Source organism: Haliotis rufescens, unplaced genomic scaffold, assembly GCF_023055435.1.
Source record: "Haliotis rufescens isolate VD_foot unplaced genomic scaffold, xgHalRufe1.0.p SCAF_61, whole genome shotgun sequence".
Taxonomy (NCBI): domain Eukaryota; kingdom Metazoa; phylum Mollusca; class Gastropoda; order Lepetellida; family Haliotidae; genus Haliotis; species Haliotis rufescens.
In genome coordinates this window covers 2,254,187-2,281,125 of record NW_025964346.1, presented here as the reverse complement: position 1 = coordinate 2,281,125, position 26,939 = coordinate 2,254,187, and the positions used below count along the sequence as shown (strand labels likewise).

At 43.2% G+C, this 26,939-nt stretch overlaps 2 protein-coding genes across 6 annotated transcripts in view; one reads left to right on the top strand and one right to left on the bottom strand.

Annotated features, from left to right (window-relative positions):
• Positions 1–3,948, bottom strand: part of LOC124118679 (lymphotoxin-alpha-like) — a 155,232-nt gene extending 151,284 nt beyond the window's left edge. Inside the window, exon 1 of one of the 3 annotated variants that reach the window (XM_048386894.1) lies at positions 3,934–3,948. The gene's annotated coding sequence lies outside the window, so the exon portion shown is untranslated. Of the gene's footprint in view, positions 1–2,094; positions 2,110–2,374; positions 2,486–3,933 lie in introns of those variants that run through there. The other 2 variants (XM_048386893.1, XM_048386895.1) reach the window with 2 other exon arrangements.
• LOC124118681 (tumor necrosis factor ligand superfamily member 14-like) lies at positions 3,096–26,783 on the top strand. 3 transcript variants are annotated; one of them, XM_048386899.1, is made up of 9 exons: positions 3,096–3,612; positions 4,327–4,454; positions 11,899–11,989; positions 14,055–14,217; positions 14,606–14,630; positions 14,740–14,841; positions 15,452–15,573; positions 15,786–16,086; positions 26,581–26,783. In XM_048386899.1, exons 4-8 carry the CDS (start codon positions 14,074–14,076, stop codon positions 16,068–16,070), a joined length of 678 nt encoding a protein of 225 aa, XP_048242856.1. In that variant the 5' UTR covers positions 3,096–3,612; positions 4,327–4,454; positions 11,899–11,989; positions 14,055–14,073; the 3' UTR covers positions 16,071–16,086; positions 26,581–26,783. The 3 variants fall into 3 exon arrangements, with proteins under 3 accessions (XP_048242856.1, XP_046336851.1, XP_046336853.1); XM_046480895.2 differs by lacking the exon at positions 26,581–26,783 and having other exon boundaries at positions 3,115–3,612; positions 15,786–16,585; XM_046480897.2 differs by lacking the exons at positions 4,327–4,454; positions 26,581–26,783 and having other exon boundaries at positions 3,115–3,612; positions 15,786–16,585.
• Positions 26,784–26,939: the final 156 nt, after the last annotated feature.

The window sequence follows — 26,939 nt, the reverse complement described above, 5'->3', positions numbered from 1 at the left end:
AATGGGGAACGCGAACAAGTCGTGCATTAAACCAAGTATTTTTGGGTTGCACGACTACGAGCGAGACGGAAGTGACGACAATCAAACAAACACGTGTGAATATAGAGGCAACCCTCCTTAGTCCGGACACTCTGCACATAAAAAAGAACAGTAGGCGATGTGTAACTCTGACAAGTTAATCTGGACACGTGCTAATTCGACCGATTCCAGTGTTCGGAGTAGCGGGGTTATGGACTTAACAGTGCAATACCCAGGATGTTTGATCTAGTTATTCATAGACTGCAGCATAGATTGGGTGTGGTCATGTAGCTATTTGCCATCATGATTTGTATTGATTAGTAACCCTGTCAGTTTCTGTCGACACCGATTTAACACGAGCAAAATAACATGTCATGTTCTGGAACATATTTCACTGAACCCACAACCAACACTGTCGATGTCACATATGTCATAATGCCCATGACAAACTCATCAACTAATGTCCATCCATCGAAATTTCCACCCCTGAGAATTCTTTAGATTATGATATGTACTCAACGACATCGAAAGTCGAAGAGGAAAGTCGATATTATTTACCATTCAAAATCCATAAATATTTAAAACAGACAAAATCTATTGCTAGCATAGTTCACATACGTTCAACTTAACAAGATATATTTACATGAAAATGCTCTTATTATATACAAATTACGCTCCTTTAATCTGTTTAAAATATTCTCGAAATGCTCAATCGTGACACAAGTTTATTGCATATTATGAATCAAACTTCAACAATTCATTATTTTATCTAATTATATATATTTAATTACTGGGTATATTTCTAGATCATATTTATTCAATCTTTGATAATTCTTTCCAGAATTATGTGATCAAAAGTTGTCAACATACAGAAACAAATTTCTTGCAGTCTTTGCAACTGTCCACGACAGGTGCACGACAGAAGGCCAGTGTTGCAGGAGCCGTGGTGTAACTCGAGATATCCGGTCATTCGAGACAGCGAGGCATGGACAGCCAGGCAGATCAATTAACAGTATTTTAGATCCACAAACGAGAAATGGGGAAAAGATCAAATGCGATGCCAAAATGAAATATATTTCTCTGGCAATGATCAGTAACACTTGTGAGCGTGTATGGGCATTGTGCATGCGTTACACGAAGGTGGACAAAACAACGGTACACTGACCAAGTACAAAGGAAATGTGGTGAACAACATTTAACGACTCAATGGGCATTCCAGAAATTCACGGTGTGAATACAAGATCACATAATGGCGTGCCAGCACGTACATACAATCCGCATACAACTTCTTCAAGAAATCAATATCATCAATTCTGTGATAAATTCGTCAAAAACTAAAGTATTTATTGTACTATATATTTAGCAATTTTCTGAAAATGCCATTGTTTAAATGACACATGCTGTGAGAATAATGTTAACTTGATTTAAAGTTTGATTCATTTAACAGGTCTGAAAAACATTAACTAATATATGGCACAGGAAATAAACGCTTATCTGAAATACTAATGGTTAGTAAAGACAAAATCTAAACAACATTTAACACCATCAAGGTAACAAAGCCGACGTGAGCAAGATCAATTTTGTGACGATTTCAATAAAAACTAAAACTATTCATGAAATATTAGCATTTAGCAAATTTCTAATAATGTGATTATATAAATTTCATGTCATAATGAATCATGTTTCCTTACCATGTATTGATTTAACGGGTTTTAAGAAGCAAGAAACAATAAACATTCAGCACAATATATTGGCAGAAACATCAGATGATAGAGGTAACAGTGAGTGAAATCGTCCGCAGTTCGTAAAATGACCACAGGAAATTAACGCTTACCTCAACTACCAGTGGTTTGTCACAAAATCGTTATAAACAAAAATCAGTATCCGCCACGGTCGCGCCCAAATGTAAGGAACCGTTTTCATATAGATATTGTGAACCTGAAAATTCTGTCGGGAATCGAATTTTGGTATTAACCGTTTCTTTATAAAGACACGTATTTTGCAAACTATATAATGATCATTCAATAGAGGGAAATAGAGTTTCCACTGAATCGTGGACGGAGATAGAAGACCCACCATCAGCACCCCGTGTGCCTTGTCACCTTGCCGAGACAGCCTCACACACAGGGGGACGGGCCGTGGTCAGTTTCCAGCCGACGAGACCAGAATCACAGCCCATCCCCCCCCCCCCCCCCCCCCCCCCCCCCCCCCCCTTGCCGTATATGATCAGTACGTAATGACAATAGTTGGTGAAGTTTACTTGAGTATTCTCACAGTGTAACGGCTATACATGTCTTATATTCCTGCCACATTCACAGTAAAGGAATAAATGTTATATAAATCACTTGTGACTTACAGCTCCTGGGTAATCCAGATGTAGGTATTGGCCTGCACCGGAATATGGAGGTCAACCAACGAGGTAAAGACGGTTTAGGTGATGACGGTGCGCGAGTCAGAACGGGTATATTCTGTAGTGTCAACACCGCGATATCGAACGTCATGGACTTTGTTGTTATTTATAGCAAGTAATGTGTCGCGTTGAATGTGAAACAGTGTATGTAACCATAGAAATACAATGACTCATGTATGCTGTGAACATTTGTTTACTCTCACATTGTCACACATCGTTGCACAATGCATTTATCCGCGTAGGACATGTGATTCAATTTTCAACCCGTTCTAGTTACCATACAGTCCGGCCGCAATGGAAACATAGATCTCGTTGTGACGACAGTACAGGATTGTGCGAGCTGGATTAGCAATGGAGCTGTACATGGTTGTGTTGGCGTCATATAGCCAGGTCATATAGCCAGGTCATAAATACCCACATTGCATGTATTATGTCACGAATATATAGTTACAAGCTTTGATCAAGATAAACGTTCCAAGAAATCTTATGAATTATACTTCACGTTATACACCATTTATGAATTAATTAAATGAATCTATTCAAATACTCTACAAGGAGAAAGTTTTTGTTCGAAACGAACAGGATGTAATTTACGAGCTTGGTATTATGTAGTGAACGGCAGCCAGATAATGTCTCAACATAGCATGTTTCTGTGTCCTGGTCACGTCACTCATGCAACACTCCAGCTCATTGTGTACGCTGGTGACTCACCGGGAAGTCCGCGCTAAGCTTTCCTCAGGAATCGACCTGATTTGTTACGGGCCTGCCCGCAGATCCGATCCGAAAGCTCGGCGATGTTTTTTTCGGATCGGCCTTATTTTCCAGCATCAGGTGCAGCTTGGTTTTCACAATCATGTCAAAGGTGTGTGATATAATACTATGTTCTTGTCAGTATTCAGGCACACTTGTGTCTTTGAGTATCCTAAAGACATGACTTCCAACTTAATATTCAGAGGAGCGCATTTGTTGTGGCCTATGGGGTCCCAGCAGATACGTGAAAGCGGTGATTATGATACAGTAGTACGAAGAACGACTAAACATTTTCGATCCCTTCGACGCCGTTTTAAAGGATCTGATGCCGACCGCAATGCAGCACAGGGGATTAAACAAAGACAAACTTGAAGCTGCACTTACTTCGACGGATACCACAACAAGTGACCAATCAGGGAAACAGATCCAGAATGGTATGTGGAATTCGAGTTCAATACTAAGTTTATTACACATCTCATACCCACGCTCTAAATGAGTCAAAAGTGTCAATAAATAAGTAAATTTTACCATGACACTGATGGATGCTTTATTCTGATTGATCCAAGTAAACTGAAAAACAGGTTTCTAATTCAATACGATACCTCAAAATCAATATGTCTTTAACACCCAAAACCCCTGAGCATGAAAACATCGATCTGTCGACAGCCTACGTATATGTTTATGTTCTATATCTGGAAAAAGTTGATAAAACATGATTACATGTATTAATTACCACAATGAAGTAAAACACACACTTAACAGAGTTGGGATCCCACGACCATCGCTCACAAAAGTCCCTCACGCTTTCGTGTGTCATATAATCTGGCAAGTGTTCAGCTAAACATGGCGGTATTGTGTCATACATCCGGGTGAATCCAGGTTGTGTTGGCAAATTTCCACAAATAGATCATCACGTTCATGCTAAAAAAAACTACATGTATTTGTGAATAGCAACTGCCACCCTGTGTGTGTGTGTGTGTGTGTGTGTGTGTGTGTGTGTGTGTGCGTGCGCGTGACATATTTGCACTCAGAAATCGTGAAACACAGGGAAAGCTATGCATTAGCGTTCGAGGAAAAACACACAAATTTACATAGCATACTTCCTGAAACATAATATAAAATAATGCCAGTATATTATCCTCTAACAGCTTGACACGTACGTACTTACGTGTGATTGGTTGATTGGTTGTCGAGTATGGCGGACACACCAAACAGAAACAAGCCAAGTGTTGGAGGGCTGTGTACTCTACAATCAAGATGAATTCTCAAAATTAAGGTATGAGTATTTACGACAGCTTTACTTGTCACGACAGTTGAAGATGTATGTCACACAATGTGGACCAAATATGGCGCCCAGTGGTAGCAAGTGATTTCAGTTCCTGCATGTCATTTGTATCAATTTGTCATAGTTGTAAAATTGGTCATGTTTTCCTCAATATTTATATAATAGTTAACTGTGGTAATAGTCTTTATTGTGTTATATTAAGTTAAATGTAAGGTGCTGTATTCAATCAGTCTCACATGTGGAGGTCGCAGCTATCTAGAAAATTACATAACATCCTTGGAGCATGGTCAGTATTATCTATCTGTACGTGTCTCAGGCTCTATCGCAATGAGCGCTTGTCACACGTTTGCTGATACATCCAACTCATATCAATATTTTCGGACTACTTCATCAATTATTATTCAACTTATGTGGACATCACTTGGTCAAACTTCTTAGGCAAGCCTTAATCCCTATTCTCGGCGCACGAACTCAAATTTTCTTATCAAGCTGATAATTGAACATGCAGTAAATTCGTGACCATTCAGGGTGTCTAGAGTATATATACTGGCTAGCCCCGGGGGTACCTCACTGTCGAGAAATCCCCAATAAAGGAGCTGGCCATAGACACTTTGTTTGGTTTCTTTGAAGGTAAGTCATGTTCACCTTACTATTTCTCTAAAGTTATAAGTTAAATTGTTTTATAATTTGTATCGTATATGGAGCAATATTGCCAGCGGTAAAGGTGTTTAATCTTACATAAGATTAAAATAGATACAACTCACTTAATATATTTGCACTTATACACGGTCAATAACATAAGATTAAACACCTTTACCGCTGGCAATATTGCTCCATATACGATACAAATTATAAAACAATTTAACTTATAACTTTAGAGAAATAGTAAGGTGAACATGACTTACCTTCAAAGAAACCAAACAAAGTGTCTATGGCCAGCTCCTTTATTGGGGATTTCCGACCGTGTATAAGTGCAAATATATTAAGTGAGTTGTATCTATTTAACGGACTTATCTGTCAAATGTACGTGCGTTAGGTTTAGACAAAACTATCGTTTAAGTATTAACTCCACAGTATAGCATATATTGAATATCAAACATGTTCCGAGTCGGAAATAAGATGTTAACATTCGGGTGTCGTGGTAGCAAGCTGTGTATTTTATCTGCGTGTTGATATTTTAGTGTGATTCAGTTATTTTGTATATGTGAAAATGTCGCGTAAATGCAGACGAACTATTTCACTTTGATCAGACCTTTTATGTCACACGAGGTATGTACATTATCTTTTAATGTAAGGATTCTATGATGAACCATACATTGCATGTATTACTTGTTCATAAACAGAATCCAGACTGTTTTAAATATTTTTTATATGAGTTATTTGATGGATCTAGCCTGGCAGAAAACGTTAATTTCTGTAGCTAATATATGATGTATTCACATCACACATATTTATGCTAATAGCACAACTAAGCCAGAGCTAAAATCAGTAATAATATCCATGTAATCATTTAGTTAATCTGTTAGCGATGTACCAAAAAAGATAGGTAACTCTCTTGTACTTACATAGGTCTGAGCATAATGCATTTGTAACACAGCTTCAGCAAACATGTCTACATTACGAGCAATGCCTACAATGTACATATATCCATATATTATACCATTCAGTAATGTGAATGGACATTCGTTAATGGGCCCGTTAACTCAGTGTATGTGGAAGCTATCAGATATAGTTTGTTTGCTGCGGTAGTTTAGATGAATTATAGATATGGCCTTCAAGTATAACATATACCAGCATAAGACAATGAATGATATATGCTCAGGAGTACAGCCAACACATATTGTCATTTATATTTAAATCTGCGTACATGCGATACCGATATTGAGTTTAACTAGGTTTATACGTAAATAAGACATATCTTATGGCACTCCCATTTAGCAAGGCGTAATCATAATTAGGAGTGGCTGAAAATAAGTATCACATAAGAACATGGAAGCTTTGTTCACAGGTATCTTTGTAGACTTACTTTAACAGTGTTATTTGTAATTGGTTGTTTTATCACTTAGCCCATGATACATTGGTATATCATGACATTTACACTCTTATGTATAATCATTGTTTAATATCACGCACTATTGTGATAACTGCTTCTTTTATGGAAACTGTAAATGTTCTATATGACTTTGTACTTTATATGTAAAAATATTTCTTATTTTAAATGTGACAGACTGTCGAGAAATCCCCAATAAAGGAGCTGGCCATAGACACTTTGTTTGGTTTCTTTGAAGGTGGTGCCCGATCCCGAGCTAATTCCCCAAGGCTAATTCTAGATATTGTGACGGTTTGAATACGAAAGTGTCAAACCATCATAAATTTAACATTAAAATTCATCCTTTGTAAAGCTCTCAAGCCAATGTTTATTGATAGAAAGTTTTTAGATGGGTTAATTATGTAATTCCACGTGTAAGGCGTTGCTAACGTTTTGACGTACAGTAGAACACGGATATAACGAACTACAAGGGACCAGAGAAATCAGTTCGTTATATCCGTTGTTCGTTTTACACGTTTTCGGTAAATAGTGCAGTTTACGAGAAATAATCAAAATACTTGCAATTTTAGCTATCATTTCTGAAACCAGAAGCACGTACCGCATGTGACACATGGAAGCAAAACATGAAAACGTTGGTAAGCTATCATAAAGAAATTCCGAAATTGATTTAAATTCAATAGAAAATACATACTTTACTATTTTTCGTCAACTATTTACTATTTATTTATCTGGAGAGCAGTCCTCAGCCCTGTTGGTTTCATATTTCTTCGTGATTGCCGCCATCAAATGTGTCAGTCTAAATCCGAAACGGTAATTGATTTCACGATCGATGATTTTAATTTAAAATTATTTTCTGAAAACGAACGCAACGGAGAGCGATATTACGTATTGATATGCCATAATAATAACAACATAATATTGTTATCGGTTGTACATTACAAAAAGAACAATTTAGAATATTAAAGATGTTGTTGAAAACTTTCTGAGAACCTCCAGTCCTCTGAACCGATTAAAATATTGGTACACGACGACTGTATGGAGGTGGTGTAAATATATATAGATCTAGATTCTAGGCTCCTTTATGTTATGTTGTACCCAAAACAAATTAAAATGTACCCAAAATACTTTGTGAATTTGTACCTAAGAAAGTAAGACAATAGATCTATAATTATATTTATGTTTTCATGTAGATGAACAGAACACACAATAAAATATTTCATCAAGTTCATAATATGATTATGACTGTGATCCTTGAAATTGATTGTTTAGTTTTGAGAGAAAATTGACGTCTTGTCACTGAAGAAGAGGCCAGTAAAGTTGGTTAAACCTAAGTTAGAATGTGTTGTGATAGGAAAGCGATATTATGTTAAGTTTCAGACACTAAAATTAATGTATATCTCTGAAATGATTCTAGGTAGATCTACAAAATCACATACCCATTTGGGTACCAAATCACTAGAAATCATAGGTACAAAAGTCACTAGATCAACTGTACATTTTAACTGGTTTTCGTGAATCAATGGGTAAGAATTTGCGTCGGAATGATTCCTTTTCTCATTTTAAGACAATAATTTGTTTTATGGCAGATCTACATTCTCACATTTTGTCCTTAAAATATATAAGAATGTGAAAAATATGAACACCTCAGAAATGAGGGCTTTTAAAGTTATAATTCTACCTTCCTTGTCACATGGTTTAACTTAGGTCTATCTGAGAAAAATCCTTATGAAAATTATTTTGAAAGTTTTTATGACACTGACAATTTCTGGCACTAAGACAAAGAGTATTCACGGAAAGACAGATATGTTTTTAATTGTAAATGACTTTCCTTTATAATTCTTGTTTCATGATGACAGGGGAACTTTTATACACACCAGCTGAGGAAGTAGTGATACTGTGATTGCATACAAAGGAAAAACAGGTTTGCAGCAGTACCTGTATATGCAAAATAGACCACATAACGTGTACTAAAGTCATGGGGCGTGGCTGACCAGAAACATACATCTGGCAAGGGTAAACATGTATACAGGCATGTTTCTTTTCACTCCAACCAGAAGACTGAGATAGCATTTTCTTAGAAACATATTGCTAACTCACCAGCTTATGTGCCACCATGGTTCTTGTGATTAAACAAACAAAAATTTCATGTGCTGTTACAAGTAAGTAATGTATCATATTCCTATTACAAATATATTTAGAATTGTTTTATTTGGAAACAAACCACTTACTGCACAAGATGAATGTCCATATGTGTTTAGTGTGTATATGTTAAGGATCTGATCAATTTATTCATAATTTATGGAATACTAAAATGAAATGATATCAAATAGTTACCTATTCACATAATTCATGTTCAGAGTGAAAGATAATAATTGTAGAATAAAATATCTTTAATTGAAGTTTGATCAGTAACACTGTGCTGATGCATTGACCAATATGTCGTGTCCATACACACAATCATTGTGGAAAATAACTACTAAATATAAAAATATATACCATAAAATTTTAAAACCTGTAAACAGCTGTAAATAATTAAACAATTACAAATCTATCATCAATACGCAATCATTGCGGTCTTCATACTTTTGGAATGTATTTAGAAATGCTTCGTGAAATTGTTCTAAAAATCATGCTAGAATCTATGAATTTATTATAAGGAAAACTGTCCCAAATGTAATGTGGAACTAACACCGAAAATATGTATGTAGCATTTTATTGCTTATATATACCCTATCATATTCAGCAACGTGGGGATGTTATTTTGAAACACGTTTTGTCAAGCCCATTTTCGCGCACCTGTTGTAGAGGGTGGTCTTGCTGACCGACGATATCCATAGACGTATTGCGTGGGATACACTTATAATAGTAAAACTTATCAGCGTGTACATCGCAGAAATATGAATCATACCCATTCAGTTCACCTTAACATTGAATGGTGATTCTTAAATATCAACAAAAGTTCAAATAAAAGATACCGAGAAACTTGCATGTGGCATGTTGATTTATCATCCACCGTTTCCGGGTCACGGGAGCATGCAAGGTCAAACGGATTAAATAATACGCCAATTATATCGTCAAAGTCACATATTTAGCTCATATTATTGGTGATTATAATATTTCAAAATTTACTGTAACTGTTTTGGTACTTAAAATTATCAGGAGACAACCCCTGTCTGTGACATCACATCCGGTGACATTTGCACTTACTGAAATATTGCTATCAGAATTCACGATCTTTATTTTCGTGTTTCTTTCGTCATAATAATTGGAAAATGACAAATAAAACATCCGTCGATTGAGAAGATCGTCAACTTTCGCCAAGGCATATTTATAAAGGCAATGTAAACTTTGTTGATATTTAAATAGCCAAACGTTATTCAGAGGTCGGGCGATACGCCATGTTTGATTTTAGGACGTCTGCTAGCATCATGACACGGGTTGTTTATTATTGTATATCTTCAACCAGAACGCTTGAAATTAGTATTAATGAATATTTATAAGGCATTTATTGTTTCCTGCATATTTTATTACATGACACGTCAGACTAACCCGAATGTTCGCATTTCTGCAACCGACATGATGACCTCGAAAATTAAGTTATTTTCTGTTTAACGTTTAGATAATAAATTTACTGAAATTGTTCATAATTTACCATCGCGCTGTTATTTGCCGATTAAAAAAAACTGAACCTTTACTCAGTTAAAATTAAGATTTCGGAGATATGATTATTGAAATCAATTTGCACAAATGTTGCGATATTAAAAAAAGAAAATGCAAACCACCTTCAATAACGCAATTCAGGTAAGTTCAAGAAGATTTACAAATTTTGTGTTCGCTCTGGTCTTAACCATGGTATGACCAGGATATTTTTATATAGTACTGTGTAGTTTTCTACAATAGTTTGCAAAAAATGTCTTTAATTGGCACTTGTTTAATGAGGCACCGACTGTTTGAAATCACCCACCCTCATGCTAAAATTAATCCAGCAGGCAGGGGTAATAAGTGTGAATATAATTCAGCAGACTAAAGGTTAAAAAACAAATAATGCCCTTTTGGATTGCAAAAGAACATTATGAAAGTGCTTATTCCAAGACACATTTGTTTACATGGTTGTGAGTAAATATTAATAAGATGTAACACATTCAATGGTAATGTTTGTAAAATACCACTTGTCCCATTTAGAAAGGGCATCGCCAATATTAAAGACAACAATTTTACAGTTATCTAGATTAACACTATATTCATTATAACATTCTTGAAATAGATTGATGCGTCTTTGAAGACCTGGTACATTATCAGAAATTACAACCAAATCCTCGGCAAATTACAAGCGAAACAGATGGGATAAACCATGAGGCAACTGAATACCCTGATAACAGGAATTTTCTATTTTGTCATTTATAAATATTTAATAAGGAAAGCAAAAATGGAATCAACAACAGCCTGACGTACGCCGACGTTGACATTTAAACACATCCGTTCTCGTTCTTTTCAGAAGTTCTATATGAATGACATGCAATACAACTTGACAATGTAAAGGACATGGCCGATGGTAGCCTGCCTAGAAGTGAAAGCAGTCGCTCAACATGATCACTGAACGGTCCGCGTCAAAAAATTTAATACGTTTCACAGAAAGAAGGACACACACCACATTATTTTTCAGACCTGGCTTGTTTCTTTGTTTGTTATTTTTTCTTTTGTCGTTTTGCCAGTATTTTCTGTAACAGATTCTTCTTTTTTAAGAACTGTCTGGTGTGGCTAAATATGAATCGTTACCACTCCACGAAATGAGATAAACTATTTCACATCATATTTCGCGTGTTATTATATGATTGTATTCCTCTAGGGAGGGGTTATATGGGGAATAAGACATGTTCCAACTTTAGAAACTAGCGCAATATAGAACAAATGTTTTATACAACCAAGACGAACGTATTCCTAACACGCTGGAGTGGTATTTAATTAAAGATCTAACACACGCTACACATGACAAGACACATATTGTGTGAGGTAAGCGTCATACATTTGACAGTACTTAGGTAATGGAGACAGGATATGAGATGGACAATTGAAATTTGTATTTACATGTATGTATAGCTTTGTGCAAGGTCATGTGGGCCACATGTAAAATAAACACAAAGCTATCGCACTTATAGGGATTTATAAGAGTAACCAACGTGCTGCCAGCAATATGCAATAATGCTTTGTTTGATTTAATTGCTGACGGACAATATTATGAGTTGGACATGTAAGTTGAGTAATGGTCAAGCACAAAACCTCTGTATCCTTACTGGTTAAGTGGTTTGATATCTGTTGCCATTCGGACAGTACCTATTGCTTTGACTTGTACAGTAGTTGATGAAGCTGTCTCTCTGTATCCGCCAGGCTCCATCACCTTCTGCCAGTGCTGGACCTCATCGCGGTGCAGGAGAGAAACACACAGAGTGGCCAACACAGCACACAGCCTGGTGTCATGGTAATGTCTCAGTCTGTCGGGTTGAAATCAATCACTGTCAAATGGAAGATAATGAATATGATGGAAGATACAAATTCATGGTTTAAACCTGAATTACGTACCCTGTTATTTTAAATATTTAACAAGGCAGAGAATAACCATTATTGATTATGAGACAAAACAGATTCCATTGGGTGTTCAAAGCACAATAGCGTGAAAATGAAGTGATTTGATCACTGAAAATCAATGATGACTCCAGGAAATAGTTCGGCTGGAGGACCAGTGTATTCGTGAAAAGCTTGTTGTGACTGTTTACAGTCATGTGCCCCACTTTTCGATAAAATTTGGAGTCTAGGTGAATTTTGGCTGGGAGGTCACTGACCACCCACTTGGCTTTTACAGAATTCACAACGGCGGCCCTCAGGATGAACATCTATGTTTCCTCATAACTTCTGTTCTAAGAACAGTGGGGTGATGGTTTTGGCATCTAAAGATATGTGTTCGAGGGCGGGGAATGCGATGTTGAAGTTATGTTAACATTTTGTAGCAATCTTGATGCCATTATTCCAAGATTTGCCACACACAACTACAACTATGGCAGATATGGACGCTACCATGTTTGTTCCACGACCTGGCTTGGGCAACAGATTATGGACAGGTTCTGCCAAGAAGCACTCGCAGCACCACAATTCTGGCCACGTCAATGGACAGTGGAATAACATAGTCATCGATACGAATTGGATGAGGTATTGACCAGATAATCTGTGGCATTATTGGAACCACAGAAAGCCCTTAAACGAAGGCGACATAGGTGAACAGTATGGATGCGATCATGAACCTCACTGGTGACCTCAAGAAGAGAATGTGCAAACGACACAAAAGGAGAAGTGGCGCACTTACCCAATGAATCCGGTTTCCCTTGTTTCAAGATGTCTGCTCAGCATATCTCATGGAGAATTAGCTCAACCAAATGTCAACGTTCGAGACAAGAATGTCGATGTCAAGAAGGCTTTGACAGCACACTCTCAAAACAAGTTGTCACCTTCGCCGCAAGGAGGAAACGTGTCATAGTCACGACAAAGAGGCAATCAACACTCATGTAATCCTCGATCTGCACAGCAAGTACTGGCCACGAAGCTGACTGTTTATCCAACATCATTGTTCATGCTGATGCAAATCGCTACCGGAAAGTCCACAAGAAGAATATCCAGGTGGAAATGTCACAACGCTTGACCATAAGCCCAACAGCTATCATGATGAATGTGTCGGATGTTCTTTGGACAATTGACTAACATGCTCATGGAACTGTCGAAACGTTGATATCCGGTTTCAAGATCTGGATATCTGTGCTGTTGCTTGGAGCTGATGTCCACTAGGTCCGCTCGAGAAACAACAACCCATGTCCACCAACCCTGTCTTCAAACAAGAAACAGCTGAGCTAATTTGCGAGCAGATCCTACAGAATGTGAAGACAAGGCAGCACCCACCCAGGTGTTCGCAATGCCCCGTCTGGAACTTGCCCAAACACTCTCAAAGAAGTGGAAGAAGTCATTACTTAACATGCCATCCAACTTGGAAAAGAAGATCCAGAATAACGAGTTTGTGTGGTGTGTGGTGTGTGGTGTGTGGTGTGTGATGTGTGGTGTGTGATGTGTGGTGTGTGATGTGTAGTGTATGATGACACCTACGTGTTTGCTTTACTACTATTCTTCTGCTCGAGCGAGAAGCTCCAGGCCTCTATAACAATGCAGCCACCAATCCAATGTCCTCCATGCATTGACGTGAAGGAAACTACTCTAACTGGTGGTGATTCTCTTGCGGCGACTTACGGAGTTGGCAAGAAAACAGCAATCCCTGTGGCTCAAAACATGTCCTGCCATACAGTAGGCAATCGCAATTCTCATAATTTGCATAAAAAAGTATGTGTTTACTGCCCAATTATATATGGAATCATTCAATAATCAAGATTAGGCTTTCGTTGAATTGTTTTGTAATTTTGTGTCAATAAGATCTTAAGACTTATCCAATCGCAACAACCTCAATTGGTTGTGAAACGGTTAAGTCAACATTGCTGTCTTTGTTTCAGATAACGGATGTAGACAGTAATGAACAGCGTCATTTGTGGAATCACTGTGTTGACCTTGAACGTCATTTTGATGATGGTTCTTGTTGGCCTGGTGTCCAATACAGCTGACACACAGACCACGTGCACGTTCTCCATCAACAAGACAGCAATCCTTGCTGCAGCGGTAGGTGAATCTACACAGTGCACAGAAACCAGCATCAAAACAAGAAAAAGTGTTCAAACCCTGATATAAAAAGTGTTATTAATTAATCCAATTGAGGAAAAAATGAAATTCTTCCTCACATAGGTGTCTATAGCCGTACACGTTGTGGCTTCATATTGCTATATATCAGTACAAGTATTGTGAATCTAAACTGAAGAAACCCGTCACCCATGTTCACAAGTACACGCTGTGTTTAGGGTTGTATTGCACATATAGGAAAGATCCCTTCAAATTATTTGCCAAACAATGCTAAGCTCTGTGTATGAAACTGCTATCTCCTGATCAATGCCATGTAAACCATGCAATGGGTACGCTGGACTATAATAATTCATTCTAATGCATGTTTCAGCCGACTTGGGAAGAGGGCCGTAGAGGTGAGATTTAATCAATAATATCCCAGTTGTATTTCAGGTTCCACCAATACTACATTTGCCTTTAGGAAACCCCAGGAACAGAACGCTGAACCTTTGTATGTATTTACAGCAGAGGACATACGCACAAGCATCGCCAGCATCTACACACACAAGTCTAACTTGGACAAGGCAGCTGTTCATCTGCTCATTGACCCTGTCTTCAACTACACAGGTAGGTTCTACCATAACACTGACTCAGTATGGCTTTACGCCGCCTTTAGCAATATTCCAGCAATATCACTGCGGGGGACACCAAAAATAAGCTTCACACATTGTACCCATGTCGGGAATCAAACCCGGGTCTTCGGCGTGACGAGCAAACGCTTTAACCACTAGGCTACCACACCGTCCCCCTACCATAACAACCACACAGGTGTGTAATAAGGTAGATGTACTGTACGATTAATGGGACTGTGAACCTCTCATGTGTACATTACGTTTAAGGTAAACGTGATTATGTTCTTGTCCTGGTTTCAGGGGCGCTCACCTTGTTTCCTTCCAGTGTTAACGTCTGAGTTGTGTTTGATATATTTAAAATTTAAACATGTAAGTTTCTTTGGAATAGATATGTCAGCAAATAATTCATCTTCAATTCCAATATTCGAATTAAAATGCCATCACCTCTCTGTCAAAATACAAGAAAGGTCATATTTCTGTCCTGTTCACCATGAATTGTAACTGGTAGGGAGTAGTGTTCAGAAGCTAGGGTTGTATGTGCTTCACTTGCCTTCACTAATTGTTTGTGATCAAGCCCTAAATGCATGACTTGTGTTGCCATTCAGATGCTGTTCCCACGCTCCGACTCAGACATCACCTAAATGTAACTTTCATCAGTGATACGATTACCTACATAGATGGTGCTCTGACAGTCAAGACCGGGGGCTACTATTTCATCTACAGCCAGGTATTGGTCATAAGACTGAAACAATAAAATTATTTCGTTTTTATAATGTAGAACGATTGTGAGAAGTTATGTCATCGAATGTACAATTGAAATCCAACTGGAACTTCAAATAGTGAAATTTGGCGTCATGGAGTTTCGCAGTTGTGAAATCACCATCTAGCTATAGGGTTGTGAATATGTCTGTAAGTCAGCTTATGTCTGCACGTGAACAGGTCCTATTCAGTGGCAACGGAACCCAGGAGTTGGACTATGGGCGGATCATTCACGCAGTGGTGAAACAGAAGGCGTCAGAGCTGGAGGAAGCACCAACACCCCTGATGAGGAACCTACAGTCCACCCCCAGCATCAGACGGGGACGTCTCGCCTACACCACCAGCAGCCTCGGGGCCACCTTCTACCTGGAGGCCAACACCAGGGTCAAGGTCATGTCCAGTGTTCCCGGGAACATCCATGTCGGAGCACCTCACTCCAACTACTTTGGGATGTTCCTGATATAATGTTCAGAAACTTTAGGTAATAAAAATTCAACATTTATCATACTTTGTTTACAAAAGGAGTAGCGATTTATATAAGAGACACATTATTTTCAATAAAATTTGTTTTACCAAGTGTGACAAATATGTATGGAACCAACACAGAAAGGATTTATTATACCATCCAAAGATATATAGTCATACAAAATGAGTTTTTGTCTTCAGTGCTTCGAACTTTTCGGTGAAGACAATGTTGAAACAGAATGACGATGATGAACATAATTCATAGATGCACAATGTAGCTCAATATAACCAGCTATAGGCCTGCTCTTTACAAGTACGCCATCTTCTGTAAACATGAGTGTTTGTAATTCGTTTTCATGTGCCCTTGACTCAGTAAATTTGTATTCGTGTGCGGGAGTACATTACTATGCATTCATGATCACTTGTACAATTTCTTTGTAAAACAAATCAGCTGTATAGAACTTTTACTTTGTTCCCAGACAATAAATCACACACGGTGAATATCTTAAAAAGTGCCACATTCTTTCTATTTTTCTATTAACGATAATCATATTTTAGTTGATTTACCTAAAGTTCCACTTCTTCACATCTAACGTACTCTGTATTTGCTCTTTTGCCCATTCACGGGTTTGTAAGAAATTCACTTTCAAAAGAGAGTGGAACATTTAGTGTTGTGATTCAAATAAAGAATCTGGGAATATGGAGCAGGTTTGATGGACTTGATGTACGTAGGTGAATGGTGCGTTAATATTTTTAAAGAATTCAAAGGAGCAACATAGTATCATACATAGTATCAACAAAAGAAATGTCGGTCTGATTGGTCTCAAGTCGTCAGGGTCGAGTCGAAGCAGAGTCCAATCAAAATAGTGTAACGAAATCAACACCTAACCCACAACACCCACCCAACCCACAACACCCACCTACCCCACAACACCCACCTAACCCACAACACCCACCCAACCCACAACACCCACCTAACCCACAACACCCACCTAACCCACAACACCCACCTAACCCACAACACCCACCTAAACCACAACACCCACCCAACCCACAACACCCACCCAACACACTACACCCACCCAACCCACAACACCCACCCAACCCACAACACCCAACCAACCCACAACACCCACCTACCCCACAACACCCACCCAACCCACAACACCCACCTACCCGACCCAACCCACAACACCCATCCAACCCACAACACCCACAACACCTAACCGACCCACAACACGCACAACACCCACCCAACCCACAACACCCACCTACCCCACAACACCCACCAACCCACAACACGCACAACACCCACAACACCCACCCGACCTACAACACCCACAACATCCACCTACCCTACCACACCCATCCAACCCACAACACCCACCTACCCCACAACACCCACCCAACCCACAACACGCACAACACCCACCCACCCCACAACACCCACCTACCCCACAACACCCACCCAACCCACAACACCCACCCAACCCACAACACCCACAACACCAACAACATCTACCTACCCCACAACACCCACCCAACACACATCACCCACAACACCCACCTACCCCGCAGCACCCACCCAACCCACAACGCCCACCCAACCCACAACACCCACCCAACCCACAACACCCTGCCAACACACAACACCCACAACACCCACCTACCCCACAGCACCCACAACACCCACCCAACACACAACACCCACCCAACACACAACACCCACAACACCCACCCATTACACCCGCCCAACACACAATACCCACCCAACCAACAACACCCACCCAACCCGCAACACCCACCAAACCCACAACACCCACCCAACACACAATACCCACCCAACACACAACACCCACCCAACACACAACACCCACCAAACCCACAACACCCACCCAACACACAACACCCACCCAACCAACAACACCCACCCAACACACAATACCCACCCAACACACAACACCCACCCAACCCACAACACCCGCCCAACACACAATACCCACCCAACCAACAACACCCACCCAACCCGCAACACCCACCAAACCCACAACACCCACCCAACACACAATACCCACCCAACACACAACACCCACCAAACCCACAACACCCACCAAACCCACAACACCCACCAAACACACAACATCCACAACACCCACCCATTACACAACACCCACAACACCCACCCATTACACAACACCCACAACACCCACCCATTACACAACACCCACAACACCCACCCATTACACAACACACAACACCCACCCAACCAACAACACCCACCCAACACACAACACCCACCCAACACACAACACCCACCAAACCCACAACACCCACCCAACACACAATACCCACCCAACACACAACACCCACCCAACCCACAACACCCACCCAACACACAATACCCACCCAACACACAACACCCACCAAACCCACAACACCCACCCAACACACAATACCCACCCAACACACAACACCCACCCAACCCACAACACCCACCCAACACACAATACCCACCCAACACACAACACCCACCAAACCCACAACACCCACCCAACACACAATACCCACCCAACACACAACACCCACCCAACCAACAACACCCACCCAACACACAATACCCAACCAACACACAACACCCACCAAACCCACAACACCCACCCAACACACAATACCCACCCAACACACAACACCCACCCAACCCACAACACGCACAACACCCACAACACCCACCCACCCCACAACACCCACCTACCCCACAGCCCACAACACCCACCCAACCCACAACACCCACAACACCAACCACATCTACCTACCCCACAACACCCACCCAACACCCAACACCCACCCAACCAACAACACCCACCCAACACACAACACCCACCCAACCAACAACACCCACCCAACACACAATACCCACCCAACACACAACACCCACCCAACCCACAACACCCGCCCAACACACAATACCCACCCAACCAACAACACCCACCCAACCCGCAACACCCACCAAACCCACAACACCCACCCAACACACAATACCCACCCAACACACAACACCCACCAAACCCACAACACCCACCAAACCCACAACACCCACCCAACACACAACACCCACAACACCCACCCATTACACAACACCCACAACACCCACCCATTACACAACACCCACAACACCCATCCATTACACAACACCCACAACACCCACCCATTACACAACACACAACACCCACCCAACCAACAACACCCACCCAACACACAACACCCACCCAACACACAACACCCACCAAACCCACAACACCCACCCAACACACAACACCCACCCAACACACAACACCCACCCAACCCACAACACCCGCCCAACACACAATACCCACCCAACCAACAACACCCACCCAACCCGCAACACCCACCAAACCCACAACACCCACCCAACACACAATACCCACCCAACACACAACACCCACCCAACACACAACACCCACCAAACCCACAACACCCACCCAACACACAACACCCACCCAACCAACAACACCCACCCAACACACAATACCCACCCAACACACAACACCCACCCAACCCACAACACCCGCCCAACACACAATACCCACCCAACCAACAACACCCACCCAACCCGCAACACCCACCAAACCCACAACACCCACCCAACACACAATACCCACCCAACACACAACACCCACCAAACCCACAACACCCACCAAACACACAACATCCACAACACCCACCCATTACACAACACCCACAACACCCACCCATTACACAACACCCACAACACCCACCGAACCCACAACACCCACCCAACCCACAACACCCACAACACCAACAACATCTACCTACCCCACAACACCCACCCAACACACATCACCCACAACACCCACCTACCCCGCAGCACCCACCCAACCCACAACACCCACCCAACCCACAACACCCACCCAACCCACAACACCCTGCCAACACACAACACCCACAACACCCACCTACCCCACAGCACCCACAACACCCACCCAACACACAACACCCACCCAACACACAACACCCACAACACCCACCCATTACACCCGCCCAACACACAATACCCACCCAACCAACAACACCCACCCAACCCGCAACACCCACCAAACCCACAACACCCACCCAACACACAATACCCACCCAACACACAACACCCACCCAACACACAACACCCACCAAACCCACAACACCCACCCAACACACAACACCCACCCAACCAACAACACCCACCCAACACACAATACCCACCCAACACACAACACCCACCCAACCCACAACACCCGCCCAACACACAATACCCACCCAACCAACAACACCCACCCAACCCGCAACACCCACCAAACCCACAACACCCACCCAACACACAATACCCACCCAACACACAACACCCACCAAACCCACAACACCCACCAAACCCACAACACCCACCAAACACACAACATCCACAACACCCACCCATTACACAACACCCACAACACCCACCCATTACACAACACCCACAACACCCACCCATTACACAACACCCACAACACCCACCCATTACACAACACACAACACCCACCCAACCAACAACACCCACCCAACACACAACACCCACCCAACACACAACACCCACCAAACCCACAACACCTACCCAACACACAATACCCACCCAACACACAACACCCACCCAACCCACAACACCCACCCAACACACAATACCCACCCAACACACAACACCCACCAAACCCACAACACCCACCCAACACACAATACCCACCCAACACACAACACCCACCCAACCCACAACACCCACCCAACACACAATACCCACCCAACACACAACACCCACCAAACCCACAACACCCACCCAACACACAATACCCACCCAACACACAACACCCACCCAACCAACAACACCCACCCAACACACAATACCCAACCAACACACAACACCCACCAAACCCACAACACCCACCCAACACACAATACCCACCCAACACACAACACCCACCCAACCCACAACACGCACAACACCCACAACACCCACCCACCCCACAACACCCACCTACCCCACAGCCCACAACACCCACCCAACCCACAACACCCACAACACCAACCACATCTACCTACCCCACAACACCCACCCAACACCCAACACCCACCCAACCAACAACACCCACCCAACACACAACACCCACCCAACCAACAACACCCACCCAACACACAATACCCACCCAACACACAACACCCACCCAACCCACAACACCCGCCCAACACACAATACCCACCCAACCAACAACACCCACCCAACCCGCAACACCCACCAAACCCACAACACCCACCCAACACACAATACCCACCCAACACACAACACCCACCAAACCCACAACACCCACCAAACCCACAACACCCACCCAACACACAACACCCACAACACCCACCCATTACACAACACCCACAACACCCACCCATTACACAACACCCACAACACCCATCCATTACACAACACCCACAACACCCACCCATTACACAACACACAACACCCACCCAACCAACAACACCCACCCAACACACAACACCCACCCAACACACAACACCCACCAAACCCACAACACCCACCCAACACACAACACCCACCCAACACACAACACCCACCCAACCCACAACACCCGCCCAACACACAATACCCACCCAACCAACAACACCCACCCAACCCGCAACACCCACCAAACCCACAACACCCACCCAACACACAATACCCACCCAACACACAACACCCACCCAACACACAACACCCACCAAACCCACAACACCCACCCAACACACAACACCCACCCAACCAACAACACCCACCCAACACACAATACCCACCCAACACACAACACCCACCCAACCCACAACACCCGCCCAACACACAATACCCACCCAACCAACAACACCCACCCAACCCGCAACACCCACCAAACCCACAACACCCACCCAACACACAATACCCACCCAACACACAACACCCACCAAACACACAACACCCACCAAACACACAACATCCACAACACCCACCCATTACACAACACCCACAACACCCACCCATTACACAACACCCACAACACCCACCCATTACACAACACCCACAACACCCACCCATTACACAACACACAACACCCACCCAACCAACAACACCCACCCAACACACAACACCCACCCAACACACAACACCCACCAAACCCACAACATCCACCCAACACACAATACCCACCCAACACACAACACCCACCCAACCCACAACACCCACCCAACACACAATACCCACCCAACACACAACACCCACCAAACCCACAACACCCACCCAACACACAATACCCACCCAACACACAACACCCACCCAACCCACAACACCCACCCAACACACAATACCCACCCAACACACAACACCCACCAAACCCACAACACCCACCCAACACACAATACCCACCCAACACACAACACCCACCCAACCAACAACACCCGACCAACACACAATACCCAACCAACACACAACACCCACCAAACCCACAACACCCACCCAACACACAATACCCACCCAACACACAACACCCACCCAACCCACAACACGCACAACACCCACAACACCCACCCACCCCACAACACCCACCTACCCCACAACCCACAACACCCACCCAACCCACAACACCCACAACACCAACCACATCTACCTACCCCACAACACCCACCCAACCAACAACACCCACCCAACACACAACACCCACCCAACCAACAACACCCACCCAACACACAATACCCACCCAACACACAACACCCACCCAACCCACAACACCCGCCCAACACACAATACCCACCCAACCAACAACACCCACCCAACCCGCAACACCCACCAAACCCACAACACCCACCCAACACACAATACCCACCCAACACACAACACCCACCAAACCCACAACACCCACCAAACCCACAACACCCACCCAACACACAACACCCACAACACCCACCCATTACACAACAACCACAACACCCACCCATTACACAACACCCACAACACCCATCCATTACACAACACCCACAACACCCACCCATTACACAACACACAACACCCACCCAACCAACAACACCCACCCAACACACAACACCCACCCAACACACAACACCAACCAAACCCACAACACCCACCCAACACACAATACCCACCCAACACACAACACCCATCCAACCCACAACACCCACCCAACACACAATACCCACCCAACAAACAACACCCACCAAACCCACAACACCCACCCAACACACAATACCCACCCAACACACAACACCCACCCAACACACAATACCCACCCAACACACAACACCCACCAAACCCACAACACCCACCCAACACACAATACCCACCCAACACACAACACCCACCAAACCCACAACACCCACCCAACACACAATACCCACCCAACACACAACACCCACCCAACCAACAACACCCACCCAACACACAATACCCAACCAACACACAACACCCACCAAACCCACAACACCCACCCAACACACAATACCCACCCAACACACAACACCCACCCAACCCACAACACGCACAACACCCACCCACCCCACAACACCCACTTACCCCACAACACCCACCCAACCCACAACACCCACCCAACCCACAACACCCACAACACCAACAACATCTACCTACCCCACAACACCCACCCAACACACATCACCCACAACACCCACCTACCCCGCAGCACCCACCCAACCCACAACGCCCACAACACCTACCCGACACACAACACCCACCCAACACACAACACCCACAACACCCACCCGACCCACAACAGCCACCCAACACACAACACCCACCCAACCCACAACACCCACCCGACCCACAACACCCACCCAACACACAACACCCACAACACCCACCCGACCCACAACACCCACCCAACCCACCCGACCCACAACACCCACCCGACCCACAACACCCACACAACACACAACACCCACAACACCTACCCGACCCACAACACCCACCCGACCCACAACACCCACCCAACCCGGACCGCCTCCGTGGTCTAGAGGTAGAGCGTCCGCCTGGAGAGCGGAATGTCCGGGGTTCGATCCCCGGCCGCGTCATACCAAAAGAAGTTAAAAGATGGTACTTGTTGTTACCCTCTCTGGCGCTCGGCATTAAGGGGCTAAAACAAGGACTGGTCGGCTTGGAGTCAGTATACTGTGTCTGAGTGGGGTATTCATGTTAAACTGCGGCATGGTATCTCAGTGAGCTAGCACTATAAATCGGTATTAGTCCGGACTAGTACAAGCAGCCACACACACACACATCACCCACAACACCCACCTACCCCGCAGCACCCACCCAACCCACAACGCCCACAACACCTACCCGACCCACAACACCCACCCAACACACAACACCCACAACACCCACCCGACCCACAACAGCCACCCAACACACAACACCCACCCAACCCACCCGACCCACAACACCCACCCAACACACAACACCCACAACACCCACCCGACCCACAACACCCACCCAACCCACCCGACCCACAACACCCACCCGACCCACAACACCCACACAACACACAACACCCACAACACCTACCCGACCCACAACACCCACCCGACCCACAACACCCACCCAACCCGGACCGCCTCCGTGGTCTAGAGGTAGAGCGTCCGCCTGGAGAGCGGAATGTCCGGGGTTCGATCCCCGGCCGCGTCATACCAAAAGAAGTTAAAAGATGGTACTTGTTGTTACCCTCTCTGGCGCTCGGCATTAAGGGGCTAAAACAAGGACTGGTCGGCTTGGAGTCAGTATACTGTGTCTGAGTGGGGTATTCATGTTAAACTGCGGCATGGTATCTCAGTGAGCTAGCACTATAAATCGGTATTAGTCCGGACTAGTACAAGCAGCCACACACACACACACACACACACACACACACACACACACGTGCATGCACATCGCTATATAAGTGCAAAAAATCTTGGACGCGACGTTAAACCCCATTTCACATCACCTGACTACCCACCCAACCCACAACGCCAACAACACACACACAACACCCACCCAACCCGCAACGCCAACAACACCCAACCAACCTGCAAAACCCACAACACCCACCCAACCCGAAACACCCACAACACACACACACACACACACACACACACACCACGGCCAGGCCATACAATGCTACTGCCACATTCGTTGTGTGATACAGGTCGTAGGGTATGCAGTACTTACAAAGATAATGAGGTCTTTCCTGGGAAAATGAGCTATTTTCAGGGAATGAATCGTATCAAGCTCAATTATGTAGAGGGTGTGTATAATCATGGTTTATGTCCGCTTGAAATATAGATGACTAGATTAGGAAATACCGGAACTACTTTAGTCATATCATTGCGCCGTTCAAGTCACAAGTAGATAAAAAGACCGTGACATCAGCTTTCAGCATAGGTACATGTACACATGAATGTATTTTTGATTAAAAATATAAATGGTGGGTCACCTTACGCTCACATTTTCGTGAAAACCTGGTATCTTCAGATAGTGATAAAAAAACACATGCTCATGATGTTTGTTTGTTTGTTTGATTCTTTCTTGCTTAACATAACTAATATGACATACATCGATTTAAGCTTTCTTATTTTTAGAATAAATATAAACGTTTTTCTTTAAAAAAATTGTAATAAAAATATGTATAGGTACTGCGGGAACTTTTCCCGTTGAAACTATCGACGGAATATGTCGACAGCTGAAAGCCAACGATCCGAAAGTACACCCTTAAAAATCCGAAAATCCGAAAGTGAGGCAATCTGAAAATCCGACAGTCTGAACTGAAACTGAACAAAAACGTGATTCCAATAGTCGAGTCTTGAAAACTATTTGATAAAACAGTAAGAAGTAATAAAATATCACTTGAATGCTTAAAAGAATTCAGAAATAATATCATCTAACCCGGGAGATTTGAGTTTTGAGATTGTCTAAAGCAGCTGCAAATGTCGGCAGTAAATGCATCAAAATCTCTTCTAATATCCCCGAGATCAACCTTGACATCGTCCATATTAGCTTCACCCCTATACATATTTCTGCAATGTAATACACGGTCGAACCGAACGTGAAGCACCTGAAAAACGTTTACGTGTAAACCAAAATGATTTACTACTGTTGAGATTATCTATCAATCTATTTCAAATTTTTGTCGAGTAAGAATATATTTTGTCTCGAACAACAGCTGAAAATAAGTTTCTTGCTATTTAAATACTCTTTCAAATTACTATCACCTTTATTCAATCTAAACACTTTAAGTACCTGTCTCTCTCACATCGATAACACTCACACTCCTGATGACACCATGTTTGTTGAGATGCATGTGCCCAACAGGCCCGTTTACGTTTCATACAGTCAGCAGACTTACATATTGCATCTGTATTGCATCTATGGCGACATTCATACTTTCAGACATGGATTGGAGACATTCTTCAAACAAGGACATGACATCATCTGCCATCAGGTTATCCCTACACGGGTCAGCTTTGTATACGTCCCACGCATGACGGTAGTCATCCGCCGGTTCACGTGCACACATACACACAGACAGACAACGGTCACGTGACTTTATCCCTCTATATAGTCTTAACACATCGGAGTTCATTGATTCAACTGTAAGTACTCCCGCATTTCAATTAGTTCTTGTATCAAACTACTCGTCCTGTTTAAGTGGGGAATATATGTACATCTACATGCCGACTGTGTTTCTAGTATTTTGTACATCTCAAAACTATATGAAATCGCAGAGCCAGGCTAAAGCATTTTGTTAC